The sequence below is a fragment of the Balaenoptera physalus genome (genome assembly GCF_965194825.1).
Source record: "Balaenoptera physalus genome assembly, chromosome: 11".
In the NCBI taxonomy this organism is placed as follows: domain Eukaryota; kingdom Metazoa; phylum Chordata; class Mammalia; order Artiodactyla; family Balaenopteridae; genus Balaenoptera; species Balaenoptera physalus.
In genome coordinates this window covers 98,940,914-98,964,704 of record NC_138896.1, presented here as the reverse complement: position 1 = coordinate 98,964,704, position 23,791 = coordinate 98,940,914, and the positions used below count along the sequence as shown (strand labels likewise).

Sequence of the window (23,791 nt, the reverse complement as noted above, 5' to 3'; positions counted from 1 at the left end):
TCCTGTAAATTTCTGGTTTGTCTGTTGAGATTAAGTTGAGAGTTATAAATGGAGGGTAGATTGTGGTATACTGGAATGGAAACATCCCAAGTGTCCTAGGTATATAGTGTGTGCTTTGTGGAATAAACATCTCTCTCAGAGAATGATTCTTCTCTTTGGGCTATAATTTCAGTGTCAGAGTTGGTTGTTCTTGGCGAGTAGAAGTAACTCAGTGTTTCATGAGTAACCTTTTTAAGGAGTTCAGAAATCGAATACCACTTCTCTCCCTTTTTTTCTTTAAATCATATATTTTTAGTATCTCTAGCACTTCAATTTCTGTCTTTCTATCTCTATGCAAACATGGCATTTTGCAGATTGTTATTAAAAGAAGCTTCCTATGGTAATTCAGTCAGTCTAGGCAGTTAGACTTAAAACTGTAATGGCTCCAAATTAAGTTATTAATTTGATAATGGAGGCATTGTCAAACTTTGCCTTAAGATAATGGTTCTCAAACTTTATTGTACATTAGAATCATCTGGGATCTATAAAATATATTGATGCCTATTTCCTCACTCACCTCATTCTGACTTGATATTTCTGAATTGTGACCTGGGCATCAGGATTTTAAAGCTCTCAAGGTGATCATAACATACATCAAAGTTTGGGAGCCACTGGCCTAAAGAGAACCTATTTAAATTATGTATATGTGTGAGTTCGTAAGGGTGTGTGTCTTCTGCATTTCTTAGAATTTTTAGTGTAGTTATTTAGGTGGCAGTTCATAGAGTTGAGTTCACTTTATGCTTTACACCTACCTTTATAACAAGATGTGGACAAATTTATCTTTAAAATTCTAATTTTAATTTTGAATTAAAAGCCTTGCCCTAGGTTGTCCCAGTACTTTTAAGTGTTCATATACCCATCTGTCTGTAGTCCCAGATTCTTTTCCTCTGATTCAAGCTGTTGCTGCAGGTGTATCTGAATCCTCTTGCTGGGGAACCAGACTTTCATGAAAAACAGGTGAATCTCTTTTTGCACAAGAGCATCTCAAAACCCTAATTACCACCAGTTATGTGTCTGACATATGGCACTTTTCCTAATTGGGAGTCCATTTACTCTGTAAGAATTAAAGACCAGAAGATTTTTTTCTCACAGATAAGTGGAGAAAATGAATCCTGTAAAAAACATTTTAAGCATGAACACCAAAATATTCCAGTGCCATGCATATGAATGTGTCTACTTTAACATTTCATTTGTCTTGCTTATTTTAAATGTTTTAAATTTTTATAAGCTTCTTAGTTTATTCTTTTAAAATATCTTTTAACATAATATATATTTTTAATAAATACATTTTCATGGTACAGTTGGTTTTTGTATATTTATCTTGTGTCCTGTAACCTTGTTAAACTCATCTGTATTCGTGATGTTTTTGTAGACTCTTTTTTTTATGTATATCTTTATTGGAGTATAATTACTTTACAATATTGTGTTAGTTTCTGTTGTACAACAAAGTGAATCAGCTATACGTATACATATATCCCCATATCTCCTCCCTCTTGAGCCTCCCTCCCATCCTCCCCATCCCACCCCTCTAGGTCGTCACAAAGCATCGAGTTGATCTCCCTGTTGTTTTTGTAGATTCTGTTGTATTTTCTACATAAGTGGTTATATCATCTGTGAGTATAGACAATTTTACCTCTTCCTTTTTAATCTGGATATCTTTTATTACTTTTTCTTGCTGTATTGTGTTGGCTAGAACCGCCAGTATATTGTTGAATAGGAGTGGTAAGAACAGACAGTCTTACCTAATTTTTGATCTTAGGGGAAAAACATTGGACTTTTCAAAATTAGCTATGATATAAGCTATAGTGTTTTCAAAGATGCCCTTTATCAGCTTGAGCAAGTTTCCTTCTAGTCCTAGATTTCTGAGAATTTTTTTTATCAGAAATGGATGTGGATTTTGCCAGATGCTTTTTCTGCAGCTATTGAGATGTTTATGTGGTCTTTCTTTTTCAGCCTGTTAATATGGTGAATTATAGTCATTGATTTTCTGTTTTCAAATGTTAAACCATCCTTGGCTTCCTGGAATACATCCACTTAGCTATGATGTATTATCCTTTGTATATTTTGGATGCAGTTTGCTAAAATATATTCGTGATAGGTATTGGTCTCTTGTTTTTTGTTTTTTTTGTTTTTTTTCTTGTCTGGTATTAGTATCAGTGTATTGCTGGCTTCATAGATTGAATTGGGAAATATTCCCTCATCTTGAATTTTTTGGGGAAGAGTTAATGTTGAATTAGCATTTTTCTTCCTTAAATGTCTGATAGAATTTCCCCAGGAAAACCATTTGGGCCTAGAATTTTAACCATACATTTAATTTAGTTAATAGCTGCAGGGTTATGCAGATTATCTGTTTGTTCTTGATTAAGCTCTGGGAGTTTGTGTCTTTCAAGGAATTTGTCCATTTCATCTGAGTTAATGAATTTATTGACATAAACTTTGCCTTTTCACTTGCTGTTTAGACCATTTACATTTAATGTGATTGTTGGTATGGCTGGGTTTAAATTTGTTGTCTTGAGATTTGTTTTCCTCTTTGTCTCATCTGTTCTTTTCCTATTGCTTATTTTTTTTCTTAACTTTTTTTGGATTAAGTGTTTTTTTATCACTTCATTTTCTCTCCTTTGGCTTATTAGCTATAACTCTTTGTTTTAAAAATTTTGTGGCTGATTTAGAGTTTATATTATACATCTTTAACTTTCCTTAGTCACCCTGAAGGATAAGTTTTAATTTAGTCAGGCTCAGAGTGATGGAGAGAGTATTCCAGAAAAGAGAATAGCAGAGTGACAAAACTGAATGGGATCCACAAGGTTTTCCAGAGAGAAATGGCAGCTTTAGGATCTTTGGTCAAGTTAATTGTAGATGATGTAGGTTTTTAACCTCAGTCTGGTTATTTTGGTGTAGTCAAGAAAACAGCACAGTATTGGCTGTGAATTACTTTCAGTGCTTATTCTTTACACTAGATTAAGAGTGGCAGTTTTAACTGCCACTAAGTATATTAAGATGTGGACTCTAGAATTAGATCTGGGTTGGAGTTCTGTAACTGTTCTTTGCTAGTCTTTGCCTGTAACATTAGGCAAATTACTTAACCTTTCTAAGCCTCAGTTTTCACATTTGTAAAACGTACATCATAATTGCACCTATTGTAAGGTTCTTATGAGGAATAAATGCACCAAAGTAAATAAGCACTTGGTACAGTGCCTAGCTCATGGTAAAGTCTCCGTAAGTTAGTTGCTGCTAACACCATCATTCTTTTTTTTTTTTTAATAAATTTATTTATTTTATTTGGCTGCATTGGGTCTTTGTTGCTGCACGCGGGCTTTCTCTAGTTGTGGGGAGCGGGGGCTTCTCATTGCGGTGGCTTCTCTTGCTGCGGAGTACAGGCTCTAGGCATGCGGGCTCCAGTAGTTGTGGCACGTGGGCTCAGTAGTTGTGGCACACGGGCTTAGGTGCTCCGCGGCATGTGGGATCTTCCCAGACCAGGGCTCGAACCCGTGTCCCTTGCATTGGCAGGCAGATTCTTAGCCACTGCGCCACCAGGGAAGTCCAACACCATCATTCTTAATCATCATCTTTATTATAATAAGATTTTTTTCCCCCATTTTCTCTTTTGAATAAAAACCAACTAATGAACTGCTAACTAGTTAGGCAGAATCCTGGAAATGATTATTATGGCACAGGTGGAAATCAGTAAAAGAAAGAAAATAAAAAGAGAAAAGAATAATGTAATTCATTTTGAAAAAAAAATCACCTTGCTTAGAAGGTGACTTACTTTTGATCGTGGCCCAGGGCCAGTTTGCATGTCTAAAGTAAGCTCTGATTATTATTTTTGACTTTTTGAAAGTCCATCCAAAGTATAGCTTCAGTAAGGAGACGAGGCACAGAAAGAACAACTACGAGTCAACATGGTGTTAAGAGCACAGATTCTGGAATGGGACTGAAAAGACTGTAATCCTGGATTCACAGTTACAAACCATGTGACCTTAGGCACACGATTACCATACCTGTGCCTCAGTTTTTTCCTTGTGTATACGATGCACATGCTTATAATGCGTACCTCAGGATTATTGAGAGGATTAAGTCACTTAATACATGTGAAGTTCTTAGAACAGTTCACATAGTAAGTACTCAAGAAATACTAGTCTTTCTTGAAGTTGTTAGATTAATCTCTGTGGGATCTTTAGCCCAACCTACAACATTGACGAAATCCTAGCTCCCCTACCCCCTCAACCCCACCATTTTACACCAAGATTACTAGCAAAAGGAGTTGTCCAAGTGTCAGTGGCGAGAGCAATGGACGGGAAATTGAGAGACCTGAGTTGTGCTGTGTCATTTTTCTATAATCATTTTGTTCATAATGAGCTACAATTACCTTAAAACTGTTCTTTATCCCTAAAAGTCTTCCTCTCATAAAAACCATAGTGCCGTCCCACTTGACTTCAGAGCCCCAAGGCTGGTAAGCCATTATCTTAAATGAATTGTTCTTGAATCCAGGATCATATTCTTAGTGCAGATATCGAGGTCAGTTTCACAAAGTAATTAGCCATTCTGATGAAGTGGGGCTAAAACAGGTCCTCACTACTACCTCTGTTCTTAATTAATAAAATGACCCATATTTCAACCACTCAAAGACCTAACATCATTAATAACCATTTTTGGTGCTAAAAGTAGAGTTGGAAAAAAAAGAAAGAGCAATGAGGACATATGAAATCAGGCCATTTTCCTCTTTAATTACGTATTTCATTAGCTGCCCATTACTGGAATTTAAAATGAACTACTTATTAATAAATGTTTGCTGAGCGAATGAGTGCATTTGCAGTGGAATGATAATGTGAATTGACTGTTTTCTCATGTGATGGTCCTGACCTTTCAGGACACTAACTTGTAGTGAGACTTGCTTTTTAGGGTTTAGTTCTTCATCGTTTAGGTTAATGGAAGATTTTAGGTACTGCTATGATCCAAAAAAGGACTAGCTCTTTTTGTTGTCACTGATTTTAAGCTTTTTTGTTATGTAAGCAAAACGTTTTCATTGCATAAAAATTAGAAAATAAATAATAAACATAAAAATGAAAAAAATCATTCACCCTGCTTTCTGAAGAAAACTATTAATAGTATTCTACCAAACTTTTTGGTGCACTTTTATTTTTTCTTCCCAAAATGGAATTATGCTATATGTACCAGGGTCTTCAAATATGGCTATGGTCAAGAATCTCTTATACATCATGGATCTCTTTTCTGATCACAGTGTTCCAGGCAGGCACAATTCGTCACAGTTGCTACAGCCTGCATTTTGTGGCATATGAAAACTGAATTTTAAAACAGTTTGTTATATAATTTGAGAGATAAGTTGCATATTGAACTATGCCATCCAATAAAGATCTCAGTCCTATGCCTTGTCACCAGAGATACCCCTTCACCTTTTCCATTTATATAACAAATAATTTTCCTATTATTGTAGCAAATGCGTAACCATATTCAGATGCTGGCAAGGAATCATCTTCCAAACACAAGATCACTAAGTCCTGCAGAGAAGCTGCTTTTGTTTTAGTAAGGAAGCAGGTTAACCCAAGGAGGTCAGATAAGACAGGCAAAGTGAGTTCCTTTAATTAAGTGTGTTGTGTTCATTATAAAGTAACACAATAATCGCCACGTCTACTGCTTTACTTTTTCATGTAAAGATAAGATGAAGCATTTTGACATTATTCCATTAATAGCCCCATTTAATCGGAAGAGGGAGCAGATTCAGAAAGGCTTTGCCTAAGGTTAAATAGCTAATGAGTCTTGGATTTTGCCTTTTCAGGTGAGTAAATTAGCAAAATGTTTGTCACAATTTCCACTTGTGTCAAGCCCAACCTCTTTCTGCCAAGAAGACCACCTTTAATGTGACTCCATCCTATTTTTCCACCCACGTTTCCTGCTTTTTATCATTTATCCTCTCTGTACCAGTCATTGCTTTTGCCTAGAATTCTCATTCTCTAAATCTTTGGGCAGCTCAGCTTTCGCAGCGCCTCCTCAGAGGAGCCTTCCCAGGCCACCTTATCTAAGTAGCACCTAGTCACGCCTAGTCCTCTCTCCCTATTTAACTGTCTTCCAAGCTGACCACTGCCAGAAGCAGTCTTGAATTTATCCGTTTATTTATTGTCTGACTACTTAACTCCTTGTTGAATGTAAGCTTCCCGATAACAGGTACATTGTTTTGTTCCGCATTGCTTCCCTCGTGTCCAGAATAGCATCTAGCATGTTGTAAACTCTCAAACATTTAATGAATAAATAAACCATGCTCTGACACTCTCAGTCTGTGGCCTTGCTATCCTCTTCACTTGCCTGAATTTTTCCATTTTCATGCCTCTGATGTCATTGTTTTCTCCACTTAACATACCTTCTTTCCTCGTTTCTAAGTCCTGTAAATCGGTGCTACTCAGTTTGTGGTCCATGGGCCCATAGCATTAGCAGCACCTGTAAGCTGGTTAGAAATGCAGATTCTTGGACCCCACACCAGACTTACTGAATCAGGATCTCTGGGTTTGTGGCCTAGGAATAGGTATTTACATGAGCTCTCCAGGCTATTCTTCTGTATACTCAAGTCAGAAGACCACTGCCATAATCACGTAAATCCTGCTCTGGCCAAGTTCTGCCTTCAAAAGTCTTTCCTAAAAAATTAGACATTTAGTGACCATTTCCTCTCCTGAATTAATAGTAGCCTCAGAATCTTTTAATCCTAGCTTGTTTTGTAGCTTTTTGATGTGTAATCATTGTTTCCTCAACTAGCCTGTGATCTCCAGCGGGACAGTGTGCACAGAAGGCGATCAGGAAACGCTTGATTGTTTTTTGTCATGTGTGGTACAGTTATGGAACAAGAACGTCCCTGTCTGCCTGCCCCCCCGCCCTGAACTCGATTCTTCCTCCAATGTGAAATTCACTACACATACTGAGAGCATGGGGCCCTGCATTATCCACAGGAGCTTGATTCTAGAAATACCAAAGCACTTTGCTTCACAGCAGCCCAGTGAGTAGGCCCTACATGGAACAAAGCTTCTGCTGTGTCTTCCTGCATGGTCACCTCTAGTCATTTTAGAGCTTCCATTGCATCCCAATCTCAGGTAGTAGCAGGTGCCATCACTTCTTTCATTATTTCAGGCATATTTTTTTATTCATTTTCCCTCTGCCTGCCTGAATATTGGTAATAGTGTTACATTCTTCACTGGCCACAGGGAAAATGAGAAAATTGGTTGCTATTGTTTTGCTATCTATAAAAGACAGAGCACCATGTCTTTTTTTTTTTTCTTTTTCATGGTGGAAGTGCTCCAGAGAATTCCTTTGTCAGCTCTAGAGATAATTTTTATGAAGATTAGAAACATTCAACTTTTGTGAGAGAAAGGAGAATAATAAGAATTAAGGAAAAAACAAAAAACCTCTTTCATGCTGACCTATTTTGCCCCTCCACAAATTCTCTCTCCTTCATGAGTTCCAGAGTTACTCTACATGATTCTTTGTGCAGTTTCTTTAACCAGCGGCAGGGACTTGAGTTTCCCAGGGCCCACTCAGAGTTGATGCTCTTGGTACACAGGGTAACTAGTTTATTTTCATTCTCTGTTATTTTTGATCAGAGAATAATCTTAGGACATAAGAGTTCCATGCATGGTTATTTTTGGAATGTGGAAGCTTTTGAAGTGTTTGAATCAAGTCATCTGTGGTAATTCACTGAATATCTAGTAGGTGACCAGGGATATGTGTTAGGCTTTCTTATTTGTGGAAGTACGTGTGTACATGCAGGAGGCTATAACAGGGGTGGGACAGAATCGTGAGTTGTGATGCCTTTCCATCTACGAGTATCGACTCTTGCTAGGCAGGCAAGCACACCACAGTTAGACCTGGGTTCGAATTCTGCTTCTTTTAACAACTGTGTCATCTAGGGTAACTCATTTAATTCCTCTGGCCATTATGATCAAATCAAATAAGTGATGAAGCCGCCTAGCACCATGCCTGGAGAGCTTGATGTCTGTGTGTTTGTGCATATGTATATACCATACTCTGCTCTTATAAAATAAAACAATACCAAACAAGTCCCCCACACAAAGATACATAGCTTTATGAATTACTATGATTTAAACTCCAAAAGCAATGTATTAAGAAAAAATGTTTTCCACAGCCTTTCCTACTCTTGATGTTCCTGGGCTTGCTGTTCAATTTTTGCCAACCTGCTGGATAGTAAATAATATCTTAATGTTGCTCTTAATTAATATTTTCTCAATTGCCATTTAACTTTATTACTTGGTGTCCTGTCAAATGCTATTCTAAATGTACAAATAACTTTTTTGAATTATAAAAGTAATACATAGTTATCATCGGAAATTTGAAACTCCACTGCCTGAGGATAACTACTGTTCGGATTGTGGTGCAGTTTGAATCTTCCAGTCTGCTGTTCTTTGGCATACGTGGATTGAGATCATAGTGCATATACAGTTTTGTATTCTGACTTTTTCATTTAAGATTGTATCCTGAGAAATTCCTATGTCATTAAATGTTACATGAAAACATGCCTTTTAATGGCTGCTTACTAGTCTAAATTACGGATGCGCCATAACTTATGTAACCATTGGTTGTTACATTTTTTTTTAACTGTTCTAAGTAATGCTGACACCAACATCTTTGTACTATATCTAGTCACGTTTATAGCATAACACTGGAGAATGTGGTGAGCTCTGAACGTGCAGGAGGCGGGTGCCTGTAGGGCAGGCACTGTCTGCAGGTAGGCATAACTCTCTACAGTTGGTACTTGGGTACAACATCAGTCTGACAGTTGAGAGCCTTCAGCCCAGAGTCCAAGAGCACTCATGTGTCTGGTTCTCTCTGCAAAGTCCTACTGCTACAGGTATCGCTGTGCCGCTCGAAGCCAGAACACACCTGACAGCTCTGCTTCGAATCTGGGATTCCGCTGTGCAGCCGACCACCTGCCCACCGCAGGCTAAGAGCCACGAAGAGCCTTCCCGAATCGGAGAAGAAGTCGTGTCTAACCTGCACACGGCTTCCCTCAGAAGGCTGAACAACGTCGTGTGAAGAATTCCCACCCCGAGGTGGCTTACATACCTGCCCGATGGCCAAAGGAACCGTGTGGCGAGACCAAATAACTGACCTGCATCAGCAAGTGTGCTTTATTGTGTGGTGTATTTCATGTTTTACCTTTGAGAGTCTTTTAAAGAGGAAGGCGGTGGAGGGCACCCTGAGCTAGGCCTCAGGAGGTCTGCGTTCTACCCAGGCTCTGCCCCTGGGGTTAGACCCCAGGGTCCCACACTTGACCTTCCTGGGCCTCAGTGACCTCATCTGTCCAGTGAGGGGATGCACAACATGATCTCTGAGGCTGTCTCCCAACTCACAAATTGTCTGACTATATCAGATTCTATTGTGATTTCATAGTGAGAGTTTATGGCAGGTTATTTTTTAGCTGTTTATTCCCATGTGTGAACCTTGGGTAATACTAATCATGTAAAATAATTGTTCTCTTATATATTATTTTCAGAAAAGAATGGGGGGGTGGCGGTGATGGGTCTTTATATTCATACTGCACTTTGTTTTTTCAAGGAAATCAGTGTCTTTTACATTGTTATAATGAATCCCACTTGGGCCAGTGATGGTGCGCTCAAGTTCAGCAATCTGAACACGCAGGGATGTCTGTGAGGTGACTTTACTGTGCTTTATATTTTAACATTAAGTGCCTTTGGTTCAGGGGGGCAGTTACAAGCCCTATTTCCCCCTCTCCCCAAAGCCTTTGGTGAATGTGAAATGTTTGCTACATGGAGAAACCTGTTTAATTCTAAATGTAGGAGAAAAAAACAAGAACCTTGAATTAACTGTATTCAGGGTATCCAGTATTTTGTAATAGGGAAGTAGGAAATCTTGTTGGCTGTGGAGTGTCAGATGCTTCAGATCATGCACTGTGTCGAATAAAGTGGTATCTGCTAAATCAGGCTTCACTCGCCTTGTTTCCTTTTCTCTTTCCCTCTATTATGTTTTCTTTTAAAGAAATGACTTTGTGATATGTATGCGTTTTGTTTGCTAGAAAACTTTCATGTTGTTTAGCTACTTGATAACTTGGATATTTGAGCAGTTTGTGGGAATTTTTATTCCAAAAAGCAAGGCTGTTCTGCCAGGAACCTAACTATGACCGTGCTTCTTCGTGCCTCAGTAGATGAGACAAGGTCAAGGGCGGTGCCTCCTGCCTGTGAAACCCAACAGCTGCTTCACATGCCAGGAAAGCACCTTGACTTAGAGTGATGGCTTCCAACCAGAGGTCCCTATCATCAGGATCCCAGCCTGATTCCCCAGTCCTTGAAGACCCCATATTTGTTTCTAGCATGTCATTTGAAAGGAGAGGCTTGTCTTTATGTTGGTTGTTCAAAAACTAAGTCACATAATATTCTTAAGTGTTCAGCCAACTCTTGATTGCTACTTTTGCACCTAGCCTCCTAATGTTAGAACAATTATCGTGAGAAACAGTTGTGTTGCTGGGGTGTTTGGCCACATTTGTTAGTCTGTCACTTTGTGGATATAAAATGTTTCTTTACACGCTTTCATCAGTTGATGATTAATTTGGGCAAAACAAACAAACAAAAAAGCATTTGCTTCATTGAAAAGGCTAATGGAGGAAATAAGGTATTTTATTCTTAAAGTCACCACTACCCAAGCACAGTTTTTGTTTTTACTTGTTACCTCCCACTTACTTACATTTTTCACTTGATTATACTTTTAGTGTGTGTATTTTGGATTCTTTTCTTGGTAATTAATGTTATATAGCATAAATATTTTGGGGTGTGTTTTGGCTTAGTCTTTAGAATTGCATTTTTAGCAGCAGCATAATGTTAGAAAGCATTTATAGTGAAATCCTAACAAGGCCTTCGTTTAAGAACCACATTTCTAGGTTACTGACTACAGAGCGTGCCAGACTACAGACAGCTGTGGCCACTGCGCTTTATACAAATTGTGTGTTGACTTACAAACAGACCGACAGGATCGTAGTTGTACTAACTGCAGCTTTAATGCCGTATACGCATTTCTGAAAAACCTCACCTTCTGCAAAATCGTGTGTAAAAAACAGGGAGCATGAGGAAAAACAGAGGTAGGGGCAGACCACTCACATGTTAAGGAACTTTGCCGCTAGAGCGCTAACAAAAATAACACCTATCCCAGTAAAAATCAGCGGCTCAGTTAAATCTGCAGTGGCAGCAGCACAACCAGTCAGTCTTTTGCAGCATTAAGCCCGGGGGCTCCTCCGTCTTTCTTCTCTAAGATGTAAGTTTTTTGTTTTGTTTTTTTTTTTAGAATTGTCTGCAAGGACTCACGATACCTTGAATCCAGGTTGCTGTTCTTTTTTTTTTTTTTTTTTTTTTTTATTTACTTTTGGCTGTGTTGGGTCTTCGTTTCTGTGCGAGGGCTTTCTCTAGTTGCGGCGAGCGGGGGCCACTCTTCATCGCGGTGCGCGGGCCTCTCACTATCGCGGCCTCTCTTGTTGCAGAGCACAGGCTCCAGACGCGCAGGCTCAGTAGTTTTGGCTCACGGGCCTAGTTGCTCCACGGCATGTGGGATCTTCCCAGACCAGGGCTCGAACCCATGTGCCCTGCATTGGCAGGCAGATTCTCAACCGCTGCGCCACCAGGGAAGCCCAAGATGTAAGTTTTTAATGGCATTTGCTTTTTTTTTTTTTAATTTTTATTTATTATTTATTTATTATGTTTATTTTTGGCTGTGTTGGGTCTTCGTTTCTGTGTGAGGGCTTTCTCCAGTTGCGGCGAGCGGGGGCCACTCTTCATCGCGGTGCGCGGGCCTCTCACTATCGCGGCCTCTCTTGTTGCGGAGCAGAGGCTCCAGACGCTCAGGCTCAGTAGTTGTGGCTCACGGGCCCAGTTGCTCCGCGGCATGTGGGCTCTTCCCAGACCAGGGCTCGAACCCGTGTTCCCTGCATTGGCAGGCAGATTCTCAACCACTGCGCCACCAGGGAAGCCCCTGGCATTTGCTTTTAATGGAGACCACCTCCATCAAAAATAAAGATCTGATTGGGGTTTAGACTTCTGCGTCAATGTTTTTAAGGTTAGGGAGGCAATGTTTTTGTAGTATCTTTATTTGAACTCACAGATTTTCAGAGAGTTTATTTAACATAGGGCAAATTTTAGCAATTTTGAAGCCACTAAATAAACCACTACTTGTACTTCCGTAGGATTAAAAAAAAGTTTTTTTGGAGGTCTTCATATATCGCTAAAGTTTTCTGTTAACTTTCAAGAAAGTTTACCCGTGATGGTTTCAAAACACATTTCAAATAACATACACCCCAACATGACTTTCACATTCGACCATCTTCCAATCTCTGTTTACAAATCACTTATGAGCTATTTCTGCATTAAAGAAATATTCGTCGTAACAGGACAGACTACTTGGCTGATGTGCCAGTACCAGTATAGGAAAATCTGTGTTTTGTTTGTTTGTTTTTTCAGGAACTCATATATTGTGTGTGTGCTTCTAATTCATTTTTTGTCCCATTGAAGAGTGGAGGAAATTTAAGGTTTGTTCTCAAATCTGCTTTGGTCCTGAATCTTGGGCAATCTTAATATATATTCAGGGGTGTACATGAGGGTCTGAGTAGGGAGCAAGTCATCTTTTTTTTTTTTTAATTTATTTATTATTTATTTTTATTATTTATTTTTCGCTGTGTTGGGTCTTCGTTTCTGTGCGAGGGCTTTCTCTAGGTGCGGCGAGCGGGGGCCACTCTTCATCGCGGTGCACGGGCCTCTCACTGTCGCGGCCTCTCTTGTTGCGGAGCACAGCCTCCAGATGCGCAGGCTCAGTAGTTGTGGCTCACGGGCCCAGTTGCTCCACGGCATGTGGGATCTTCCCAGACCAGGGCTCGAACCCATGTCGCCTGCATTGGCAGGCAGATTCTCAACCACTGCGCCACCAGGGCATCTTTTTTTTTTTAAGCCTGTAAACATGAGTAGAAGCGGGTAGGTGATGGGGAGTGATGGTTGTGGTGAGCAAGAGTGACCTTTCCTTCTTAGAAAACGTCAGATTACTCAGAGGCATCAGACTTTGCATGGTTCAACCTACAGCTTAGAATGAAATACAGATCTCCACCAATGCAGACATATTTTTTCTTAACTCTTCCCTCCCCACTTTTTTTTTTTTTTTTTTGACAGAGCATCTCTGTTGTCCACATGAAAGGAAAAAAAGAAATCGAAGATGCTGTTTATTTTAGTAAGTCTTGGTTTGGGCTGGGGCGTGGTGGGGTAGTGGCTCCAAACTAATATGTTGGTAAATTCTGTTTTCCTTGGACCGTCTTTACTAAGAATTCTGTTGTTGACATAAAATAAGGCAAAGGGCCTTTCATCCATGAGAATCTCAGAATCCTCTTGCTAATCACCTTTTCAAAACAGATCATGTTTTCAAGCTACACAGAATTGTTCTGTGTGGTAAAATCCATAGTTGACCTAGTGAAAGGAGTATTTTGAGGAAAAAAAACACGTGGAAATATGATGTTTTCTGTTCTGAGACTTCAGGAATTTCATACAAGGGACTAGTGTAGGATTTATTTTTCCTTCATAAAATATTTGGTATGCATTTCTTCCTCCTTCCTTCCAGCAAATATCGAAACTAACCTTACCATTTGCAATATTTATCACCAGGGAGTTAACCTGCAGGCTGGCTTTTAGGAGGGGCACCGGAGGTGCAGAGCCTGGCTCAGAACGGGGGGCCAGGCAAGAAGCAGGCTGAGTGATGCCCATTCTAAAGGCGCTCTCACTGCTCTGCCCTCCCTTGGCCGCCATGCAGAAATGTGAGCCCAGACTTGCTCGATTGTCCAATTTCTGGGAGTATGTACCTGGCTCTTTGCATTTTCATGTGAAGTTTTCTGAGTTTTTAATGTTGGCAACCAATTCAGATTAAAAAATACCAAACACTGTGAGGACCTAATAAATTGCTTCTGTAGCCAGATTCAGCCTGTGGGGTGCTACTTTTCAACTGAGATTAGGAAAAGTTGATTCATTTCATGGAGCACGAAATCTCATGTATTTCTTTTCTGAAAAATGACTGATCAAGTAAGTAACGTACCAGTTAGAAATGTCCGAGTTTGAGAAAGGGCAGTGGCTTGCCCAAGGCCATCATCTTGCCTAGAAATGCGTAGGGAACACCTTTTCTCATCTCCACCCCATCCCACCTAAAATCATTTAATAGCCATAGGCAATCTCAGCAGTGCTATCAACAGTTCATTTTCATTAACTTTGGCACTTATTATTAAGTTTGCAGACTAATATCAGAGAATAGCAGAAATGTCCATTTCTTAACTGTTGGTTTCATTTATTAAAATTTAATTGTCTGTAATACGAACTACCCCAGAGTAGGCTTTGTTTTTATAGGTTTTGCCAGAATCAGCCATGCTTTTAGTGAAAGCTGGCCTTTGTTGTTTCAAATGCTTAAAACACCATGGAAATTATTAACGCCAAGAACTTCAGTTGGAGCCCTGGCAGCAGGCCAGAACTCCTTCCTTCCTCTGACTTGTGTTTAGACTATTAAAGCAGGAGTTTAATTAATTTTATGATTAAGAAAAATCATTACAGATAATATTCAGGTAGGCTGTAAAATGAGATACACTCTTTTCTGAAATTTGCCCTATTTAGGATTGGAAAGTTGAAGGGATTAGCACCAAGGAGGTGGAATTTTTCAGCTTCAGATCAGATTCTAATCTGCCCCCAAATAGTAATTGACTCCACAGTCATCATTATGAGAAGGCTGGTTGGGCCTTTGGAATTAGTCATCGTTGTCAGGCAAAAAGACACTTCCATTGCAGGGTAATTGAAGGCCGGGTAGGATTCTCTCCCATTGCTGGGCCTGGGCCATGTTTGACAAACTCCTTGTTTTCTTTGCTGAGGAAATGGAAGACCGATCAGACCAACCCTTTTCCAACATGTCAGTTTGGCACCTCAACAGGGTAAGGTTAGAAGCTCTGAATCAGCCCTTAGCAGGAAAGTGAAACCAGCTGACAGTCAATCAGGGGAACAGAGATAAGCCCTTCCTTGTCAGGTGGTGCTGATAAAAGGTTCACCTGCATTTAGTTTGGTGCCTGTTAAGAAGGGCTCTTTGTGGTTGCTTTTCTGAAGCCCACAATTTTTCTCTGCTCCAGACACTTGCCAAATGAAATTTTATTTATTTTCTTTTAAATGATGTGGAAGGATGCCCTTTTTAATCTCTTCCGTTATCGTCTTTAAAAGGCAGTTTATCATGGTGTGAAGAGAGCACCAGAATGAGATTATCTGGGATTGTTTCCCTGCCTCTCCACCTACTTACCTTGTGACCTTTAGGCAGGTAATGTCCTCTCAGGTAAAACGGGGATAATAATAGTACCTACCTCTTGAGGTTGTGGGGAGATATGAAATAATGCAAAAATAAAGTGTTTAGCACAAATTACTTGGGTAAGTGCTTGCTAGGTACTTGTTTCTATTATGAGTATGATTATTAAGATCAGAGGAGCAGGAAGGTACTACCAGACAGTCCTGGTCAGTCATGGGGTTCAGCTTAGAACAGAGAGCAAAGTGGGCCAAGAGGCAGAAAACAAAGAGGCTGAATTTAAAAGCATAACTTGATCTCATCTCAAATATAAAAAAAGGAGCTGGCATGATTGACCCCCAAATCTCTGTTAATACTTGAATTTGAAAATGTTCTGATACTATATGGTCCATCTGTTCCGCAAATTTTGGCTGTGCCAGTGCAGCTTGTAGGATTTTAGTTCCCCAACCAATGATCAAACCCGGGCCCTCGGCAGTGAGAGCACAGAGTCCTAACCACTGGACCACCAGGGAATTCCCCCCATCAAAGTTCTCTTTAAAGGAGAAAGTTACATCTGACTATTGCTACATAGATTGTATAATTCTGAAGCTTTTCCTCCTCAATCTATCTCACAGAGAACCTCTGGCAGGTTTAATACCAATGAAAACGTCATTCATGGGCAGAACAATAGTTAAAAATAAAGAAAACAAAAGGGAAGGCAGTCTGTTGTCTCACAATATGCTAGTCAGCCTGTTAAGGTTTTCTGTGGTGTTTTCAATGTTAATTTGCATGCCAGTTTTAGAGAATAGTTGTTTAGGTAATTCTGGGAAGTCAATTAAATTATTTCTTCTTACTTAATTCTTCTCTGAGATTTTTGGTCCAGGATCTAGATTCTAACTTCATAAATTACCACATTTAAAACTCAAAACAACATCCAAAGGAGAATAGCTGAGGGTTTGGCAACGCTCATAGGAATTGGTGTGATGGGTTTTGAGAACAGCAACTCTCAAAGTGTGGTCTGTGGACCCCATTCACGGGGTTGAGTCAAAATTATCTTCATAATAATATTAAGATGTGATTTGCCTTTTTTATTCTCATTATCTCATGAGTGTATGGTGGGAATTTCCAGAGACTACACGATAGGTAGCCTGATGGCTCATAGAATATGAGCTTGTATATTTTTATGTTTTTTTTTTTTTTAATGAAAGCTTATTTATTTATTTATTTATTTATTTATTTATTTTTGGCTGTGTTGGGTCTTCGTTTCTGTGCGAGGGCTTTCTCTAGTTGTGGCGAGCGGGGGCCACTCTTCATTGCGGTGCGCGGGCCTCTCACTGTCGCGGCCTCTCTTGTTGCGGAGCACAGGCTCCAGACTCGCAGGCTCAGCAGTTGTGGCTCACGGGCCCAGTTGCTCCGCGGCATGTGGGATCCTCCCAGACCAGGGCTCGAACCTGTGTCCCCTGCATTGGCAGGCAGATTCTCAACCACTGTGCCACCAGGGAAGCCCTATTTTTATGTTTTAAAATGTTTCCAGTCTTAATTTTTAATATGCTAAATGTTAGCTCTGACCCACGTTACAAAAGCTCCTTGGGGTCTTCAGTAAGATGTAGGCATGTAAAGGGGTCCTGAGAGCAAAAAGCTTGAGGGCTGCTGATCTAGGAGAAAAGCAAGGTCTCGTGGTGACCAAGTCTGTCTTGGGAATAATGACCAGCCCTTCTCCAGCTCTTCCGAAGACAGTCAAGAAGAATTGAGTTTAAATGACCACAGGAGAAAGTAAAATTATCTGCTAAGAGGTGCTTCTTTCCTATTCGTTTCTGGAGACCTATTAAATGCAAGAGGAGAATTTCCTTCCCTGGCTCTAAGAAGACCCACCAATGATTTAGTTGACGTGGTCACGTGGAAGGGTCAGAAGAATCTTGTTCATTTACACATATACATATATCTATTGATCTTTGTGTCCTTTTCCATGTAGGTTATTACAGAGTGTTGGGTAGACCACTCTTGGTATTCCATAGGTCTTTGGGGATGATATATTGTATATGTATTAGTATATGTTTGTTAACCCCAATATCCTAATTTATCCATTCCTCACACCTTTTCTTTGGCTTAACCATAAGTTTGTCTTCTCAATCTGAGATTGTCTTTCTCTGTGGAAATATGTTCATTTTTATGAATTTTCAGAGGAAGCTCTGGGGAACAGCACAGGCCGATGGCCCCGCCATGGGTTGTCACATTTTCTCAGAGATGGTGATAATGGAGTTGGGTCCTCTGAGAGACAATTCTGTGAGTGGACTGCCCTAAACAATCCTGTAATTGGCGTCACTCTGATATACAAGGACTCCCCAGGAGGGCTTTGGAATATCAGGTGCACACAGTGTAAGTTCCCCCCCTGTTGCAGCCTCCGCTCAAGGTGATGTGGTTGTGGGACCCCTGCATTGTCAACCATCTGCCCCCTCAGATGGTGGTTGTATCATAAAGCAAGTGAGGAGGGTCAAAGTGTTACTTTCATGAAACAGCTCACTTTCTCCTGGTGGAATTCATCTTCAGTAAATTGTGACTGTTTTACCTTCCTCTTGCCTGGTTTATCTTCCAGTCACAGTTTTAGGTGCTCCTTAGCCAGGCACTACGCTGAATGCTTTATGTACATGATCTAATTTAATCTGCAGGCGATCTCGGGAGGAAACGGTTATTTTTGGTTAGTATTCCCACTGTGCGCTTAGGAAACTAGGACTCGGTGTTTGCAGGGCATCCAGGTGACATGACTGAATGAGGCCAAACCAGGACTCACACCATTTTGTGACTTCTCTCTACTACATCACTAGATCCACAGTTTTGAGTTTGGTGTGGGGAGGGGTGAATTGAAGAGGGGAGATTACTGAGGCAAAAGGGAGCCTGAAGGAGAAAAAAGGCAAAGAGCAAGGAGACGGAATGGATTAGTGGTTAAGAACATGGACCCTGGAGCCAGACTGTCTTGGTTTAAATTCTTACCCTACCACTTGCTAGATGTGTGACTTCGGGCAAGTTACTTAACTGATTTGTTTTTCAGATTTTGAAAATTAAGTGGAAATACTTTCAGAAAAGGTAGAATCAAGGCAGGAGTGTTAAAGTCGTCAGTATAGGCTGATCTGTGTGCAAATTTTTGACCTGCTTTACATCCCTTCCGTGTCATTCTCAATACGGCAATGAGACATCCAAGGTTAGGGCCACACATTTTCAAAAGGCGTGTTTTCATCACATCCTTTTCTTTTCCAGAATGTGCCGCTTCTTTTTACAAAACGATCATGTTTCCATAAAGAGGCGGATTTTTTTTTTTTTTTAGGGGTGAGGTTGGAGAAAGCTGGGTATATGGGAAACATTCACCTGCTGGAAATAATGAAGATCAAAAGGTGCATTATCAGCTCATTCATACCAGGCTCAAATTCATGAAAAAAGTTACAGCTGATAAGACGACTGAGATCACGTGTGAAGAGTGAAAGGAGAGGTGTCCTGCACCATGCTTGTTAAATAGCGCTCTGAAAAAGCATACGGGAGGACTTCCTTGATAAGAGTAAAACCCCTGGTCTTTGTGAAACTGGGCTGAAGTCTCTTACTCGCTTCCCCTAACTCTGCTGAGGGACTGAAAACTGGGCATTCTTTCTTAAGATGTGGTCTCAGGGCAGCTTCCAACTCAGTATTTTCCTCTGTTCCAGAACATTTGTAAATACTCAGTTTGGTGGGTAGGGAAAAAAAACCTCATTAATGTGGGAATCACATTCACATTTGCAATTTTATATTTATTAACAAAATCTTTTGCTCCAGAATATATTAGGCAGGCCAAAGGATGAATCACGTTGATTACTGCTTCTGGGCTGTTAGCTTTGGACAGTCTCTTTTGGAGGCAGCCCGTGTATTGATACCCCCATCCCTGGCAACTGGAAGTGGTTTTATGTGTAATGTTCCCCCTCTAGTGGCCAGATTGGTTTTGATTTTTGCACAAATGATCTCTAGAGTTGGAGAACCTTTCGCTTAGGGGTACTGTGGATTTGGGAAAGCCAGGGGGAGAGGATAAAGAAGAGTGTGCAAATCTTTATTCCATAGGAAAAAATTGTTCTGAAGTTTTTCTCCCATCCAGTCCCTAGATTTTTAAAGAGCTGATGGAGATGGAGACTGACGTGCGGAAGGGAGATCTCTCATCTTTTCACTCTGATTGTTTTCTGAATTTCTACTGCCTTTATTAAGAATTATCTTATTGGGACTTCCCTGGTGGCGCAGTGGTTAGGAGTCCTCCTGCCAACGCAGGGGACACGGGTTCAGGCCCTGGTCCAGGAAGATCCCACGTGCTGCGGAGCAGCTAAGCCCGTGTGCCACAACTACTGAGCCTGTGCTCTAGAGCCCACGAGCCACAACTACTGAGCCCCTGTGCCACAACTAGTGAAGCCTGCGAGCCTAGAGCCCATGGTCTACAACAAGAGAAACCACCACAATGAGAAGCCCATGCACCGCAACGAAGAGTAGCCCCTGCTCGCCACAACTAGAGAAAGCCCGCGCGCAGCAACGAAGACCCAATGCATCCAAAAATTAATTAATTAATTAATTTTTTAAAAAGAAGTATCTTATTAATAACTCTCCATCAAGTTTCATTAGAAAAATCTTTATTATTTTTTAATTATAAGAGCAATAAAATGCATAGGGTAAAACTAGAAACTCTAAAAAAATACTCAGAGTGTCCTTCATTCTGTGAGTTCTGGTCTTCTCCCAAATCTGTGCCAGCAGGTAACTACTATCAACAGTACGTGCACCTTTCCAGGCTTTTTTCTATGCATTTACAAACATGTATTGTACATGTGTCTATTGGTATATATTGAATACAGATGACTTATCAAAATATACATAGATGCACACAGAAATCACACACAATGTATTCAACTTATATTTGGTTTTCATGAAACAAAATCGAGTCATACTACAAATACTATTCATTTAATATGTTTTGTACACTCCATGAAAGTAATATATAGGTCTAGCTCTTTTTAAATAGCTGAATTAATGACATTTATTTATTTAAGCATTCCCTTATTGATGAATATTTGGGTTATTTTCAATTATTACTGTTAAAAAATGTTCCCATAAACCTATCTGTACCTACTTATATCTCTGCCGGTTTGTGCAGATATTTTCTGTAGGACAAATTCCTGGGAGTCTAATTCCTGTATCAGAGCTTATGGTTATTTTAAATTGTGATGGATATTGACAGCCCTCCTTTTTCTGGCTGTACCAATTTACGTTCCCACTCAGTGAATCTGCAGCTTTTTAACGCTATTTTTTCATCCTGAAACGAATCTGAGAACAACCAAGGTAGCTCAGTGTAGGAAAATTTTCTGTAGGATTCAGGAATAGTTGTCAGGGGGGATAAATGAAATCAAACTGAGGTCTTCATCTGGCCTCCGCACTGGAGCATTCCCTGCTCTCTGTGGCTGAAATACAACCCTGGGGTATGCTAATTGGTCCAATTTTGATGGCACATGACTCCAGTCTGCAAAAGTGATTCACTGTTAATGGAATCAGTCTTGAGGAGTAAATTGTTTCCACTCTCCACCCCTGCCCACAATCCACAGTGACCTCTTTACTGCCTGTAATTTCCATGTTATTTTTCTCCTTGTGGTCTGGCGATCTGGAGCTCATCTCTGAGTTAATAATTCTGACCTTTCCTGTGTATGGCTGGTTGCCCTTGAAAGTTAAAAGATCATAGTCTGAAGGTCAGAAACCCTGCATGCTATCTAGCCTCAGCAGCTTCCTTGTCCCCATCTCTCTATGCCATCGGATGTCCTCACAGCTGGTCCCTGTGCCAGGCCTGGCTTGTTGTGTTAGAAGTACCCGGGGGGGTTGTCACAAATGCACTTTCCTGAGCCCTCCCCGCAGAAGACTGAGTGAATAGGGCTCCAATGAGGCCTGGGATTACATACTTCTCAAAATCCCCATTCTCACCTCCTGGGCCTCTTACCGCTTGGGAGCTTTAGTTGCATTATCTGTAAAATGAGGGCTTGAAGTATATCAAACTCTCCTGTAGGGGAAAGGAGGAGAGGAGGGTTGTCGGGAAAATTCTGCTTGAGACTTTCGATTAGGAGAATTGCTCCGGGGAGTCACTAGTGTGTCCATTTTGGTGGAAACATTGGCCAGCAGATGGTGCTTCTGCTTTAGGCTCTATTTCTTGGCTCCCTTCTGGAATGACATGAAAGCAGATACAAGGAAGGCGAGACTGAAAAAAATGTATGTGCCTCTCTTGGCGTAGACCTGTGGTAGATCCCTCATTTCACAATCTCTAAGGACCCTTCACTCTGGAATTCTGTGACTGGGGTCCCTGGTGAAGTAAACCCAAAGGTGAAGCCAGCGACACAAAACCAAGCAGTAGCTTTTGCTTTATAGTACCTTTGAAAAACAATAACAACAGAAGGCTTTCCTTGGTATTGAAGGACCGAAATGATAGCTGGTATGTTGTAAGTGTTTTATAAATGTTTATAAATGTAAAAAGAGCTAAATGACATGAGTTTTTGACATTTGCTGGCATTGAGGACCTAAAGTCAGCCTGCTAGCAGCTTCACGATGGTGTGTGGCTTTTTGGTTACCCTTGGCACGTGCTTTCTCTGTTGGGACCTGTGGGTTTTGCAATATGAACTTGGAGCTTTGGAGCTTTTATGTCCCATAATGTCTATAGACTCATAATCAAGTTGGCTTGGTGGTAAGGGATAAATTATTACTTACTGCTTTGTATGTCCTCAGAGTGTCACTATTTAAAAACGAATAAGCTGAAACTGCAATTGGAGAATTCCAGCTTAATTTCTTCTTAGTTAAGAAAAAAATGTGAATAGCATTTATTATCACCGTAGACGTTTTATGGCAGTGTCAGGTTAGGTGGAAAAGGTGTCGAACGAGCCACAAAAGTATAGGTGTATTGGTAAAAAAAAAAAAAAAAAAAAAGTCTTTTAAAGGAAAAAAAAATGTGAAACCATATGATCTCTGTCCAGTAACAAATGCCTAATGAATGCTTGTTGTGCCTAAACCATTTTACATGATAGGTGCCAAAAAGTGCCTTATAAGTCTCCTAAATTTTAAAAAACATATTTTTATCTGGTATCATAATGAAAAAGAAAAAACAAAAAAGAAAAAAAAACTATACATTCATTCATAGCAAGTGAGAAAGAGACTCCTAAATCTTAAAAGGTAAAGCATAGGGTTAAAAGGTGAATAAGTTCTGGGGATCTAATGCATAGTTTGTGATTATAGTCAATGGTACTGTATTATATACTTCAAAGTTGCTAAGAGACTAGATCTTCAGTTTTCTCACTACAAAAAAGAATTAGTATTTATGTGACATGATGGAGGTGTCAGCTAACACTATGTTGATAATTACATTGCAATATCAACACGTTGTGCACCTTAATCTTACACATTGTTAAATGCCAATTATATCTCAAGTTTAAAAAAAGCAGAAAGTGGTAGAAAAGCCTAGATCTAAAAGGTACTGCAGAATGTTACCCATGTTTTTGAAGTGAATACAAAGTTAATATGAGGCACATTCATTTTTCTACAGCCTTCTCATGTTAAAATATACTCCACAAAATACTAAACATTAAATGTTAAAATCATTTAAAGATATACTCTACAAAATACATAATGATAATAATAACTGATTTAAATGGGAAAAATAGTAAAAACTGATTTGAATGGGAAAAAACCCTTTAAAAGTACCAATATGTCCTTAATCTCCCAGAAGAATCATTATTCTAAGCACCTCTGCTTCATGGTGGGAGGTCTGCTTGAATTAGACCACAACATCTAGACTGTTTGATCATACTCTCCTTTGGTCATCCCTCCTATTATTCTCCTTTGTATGTTGTCATCAGAATGGCCAGAGCTTGTGTCTGAAGTGGCAGAACATATTTGGCAAGATGCTGATGTACTTTCTGGCAATAATTCCAGCCCATGTGATGTTCTTTGTCACCTTTTTTGGGGTACAGTCACTTGAGAACAAGATGTTCTCTTATGAGACTTTAAATTGGTTTTTGGTGGTCAAATAGTCAAAGAAGCATGGCTGAAGACTAAAGCGGCATCACATACATTCCTTTACACTGGGAATATAGTGCGGCAAAATCACGTTTATGTGGAAGAAGAAGAAAAATGAAGCACCTCAGCGAGTTTTTTTTAAAAATATTTATTTATTTTTATTTATTTTTGGCTGCATTGGGTCTTAGTTGTGGCATGCGGCATCTTGTTGCGGTGCACAGGCTCCTTTCTAGTTGTGGTGCACGGGCTCCAGAGCACATGGGCTCTGTAGTTGCGGCACGCGGGCTTAGTTGCTCTGCGGCATGTGGGATCTTAGTTCCCCGACCAGGGATCGAACCTGCGTTCCCTGCATTGGAAGGTGGATTCTTAACCACTGGACCACCAGGGGGGTCCCACAAGTTTTTTTTTAAAGCAT

General features: G+C 40.1%; 1 protein-coding gene across 12 annotated transcripts in view; it reads left to right on the top strand.

Annotated features, from left to right (window-relative positions):
• The window catches only part of SUMF1 (sulfatase modifying factor 1), a 139,517-nt gene that overhangs the window by 100,224 nt on the left and 15,502 nt on the right, over positions 1 to 23,791 (top strand). For 5 of the 12 annotated variants that reach the window (XM_082412342.1, XM_082412346.1, XM_082412350.1 and 2 more), the window contains one exon: positions 13,215 to 13,272. In XM_082412342.1, the coding sequence (XP_082268468.1) occupies positions 13,215 to 13,272 (58 nt within the window). Of the gene's footprint in view, positions 1 to 5,491; positions 5,630 to 8,182; positions 8,242 to 8,697; positions 8,780 to 8,891; positions 9,995 to 13,214; positions 13,273 to 23,791 lie in introns of those variants that run through there. The other 7 variants (XM_082412349.1, XM_082412344.1, XM_082412340.1 and 4 more) reach the window with 4 other exon arrangements.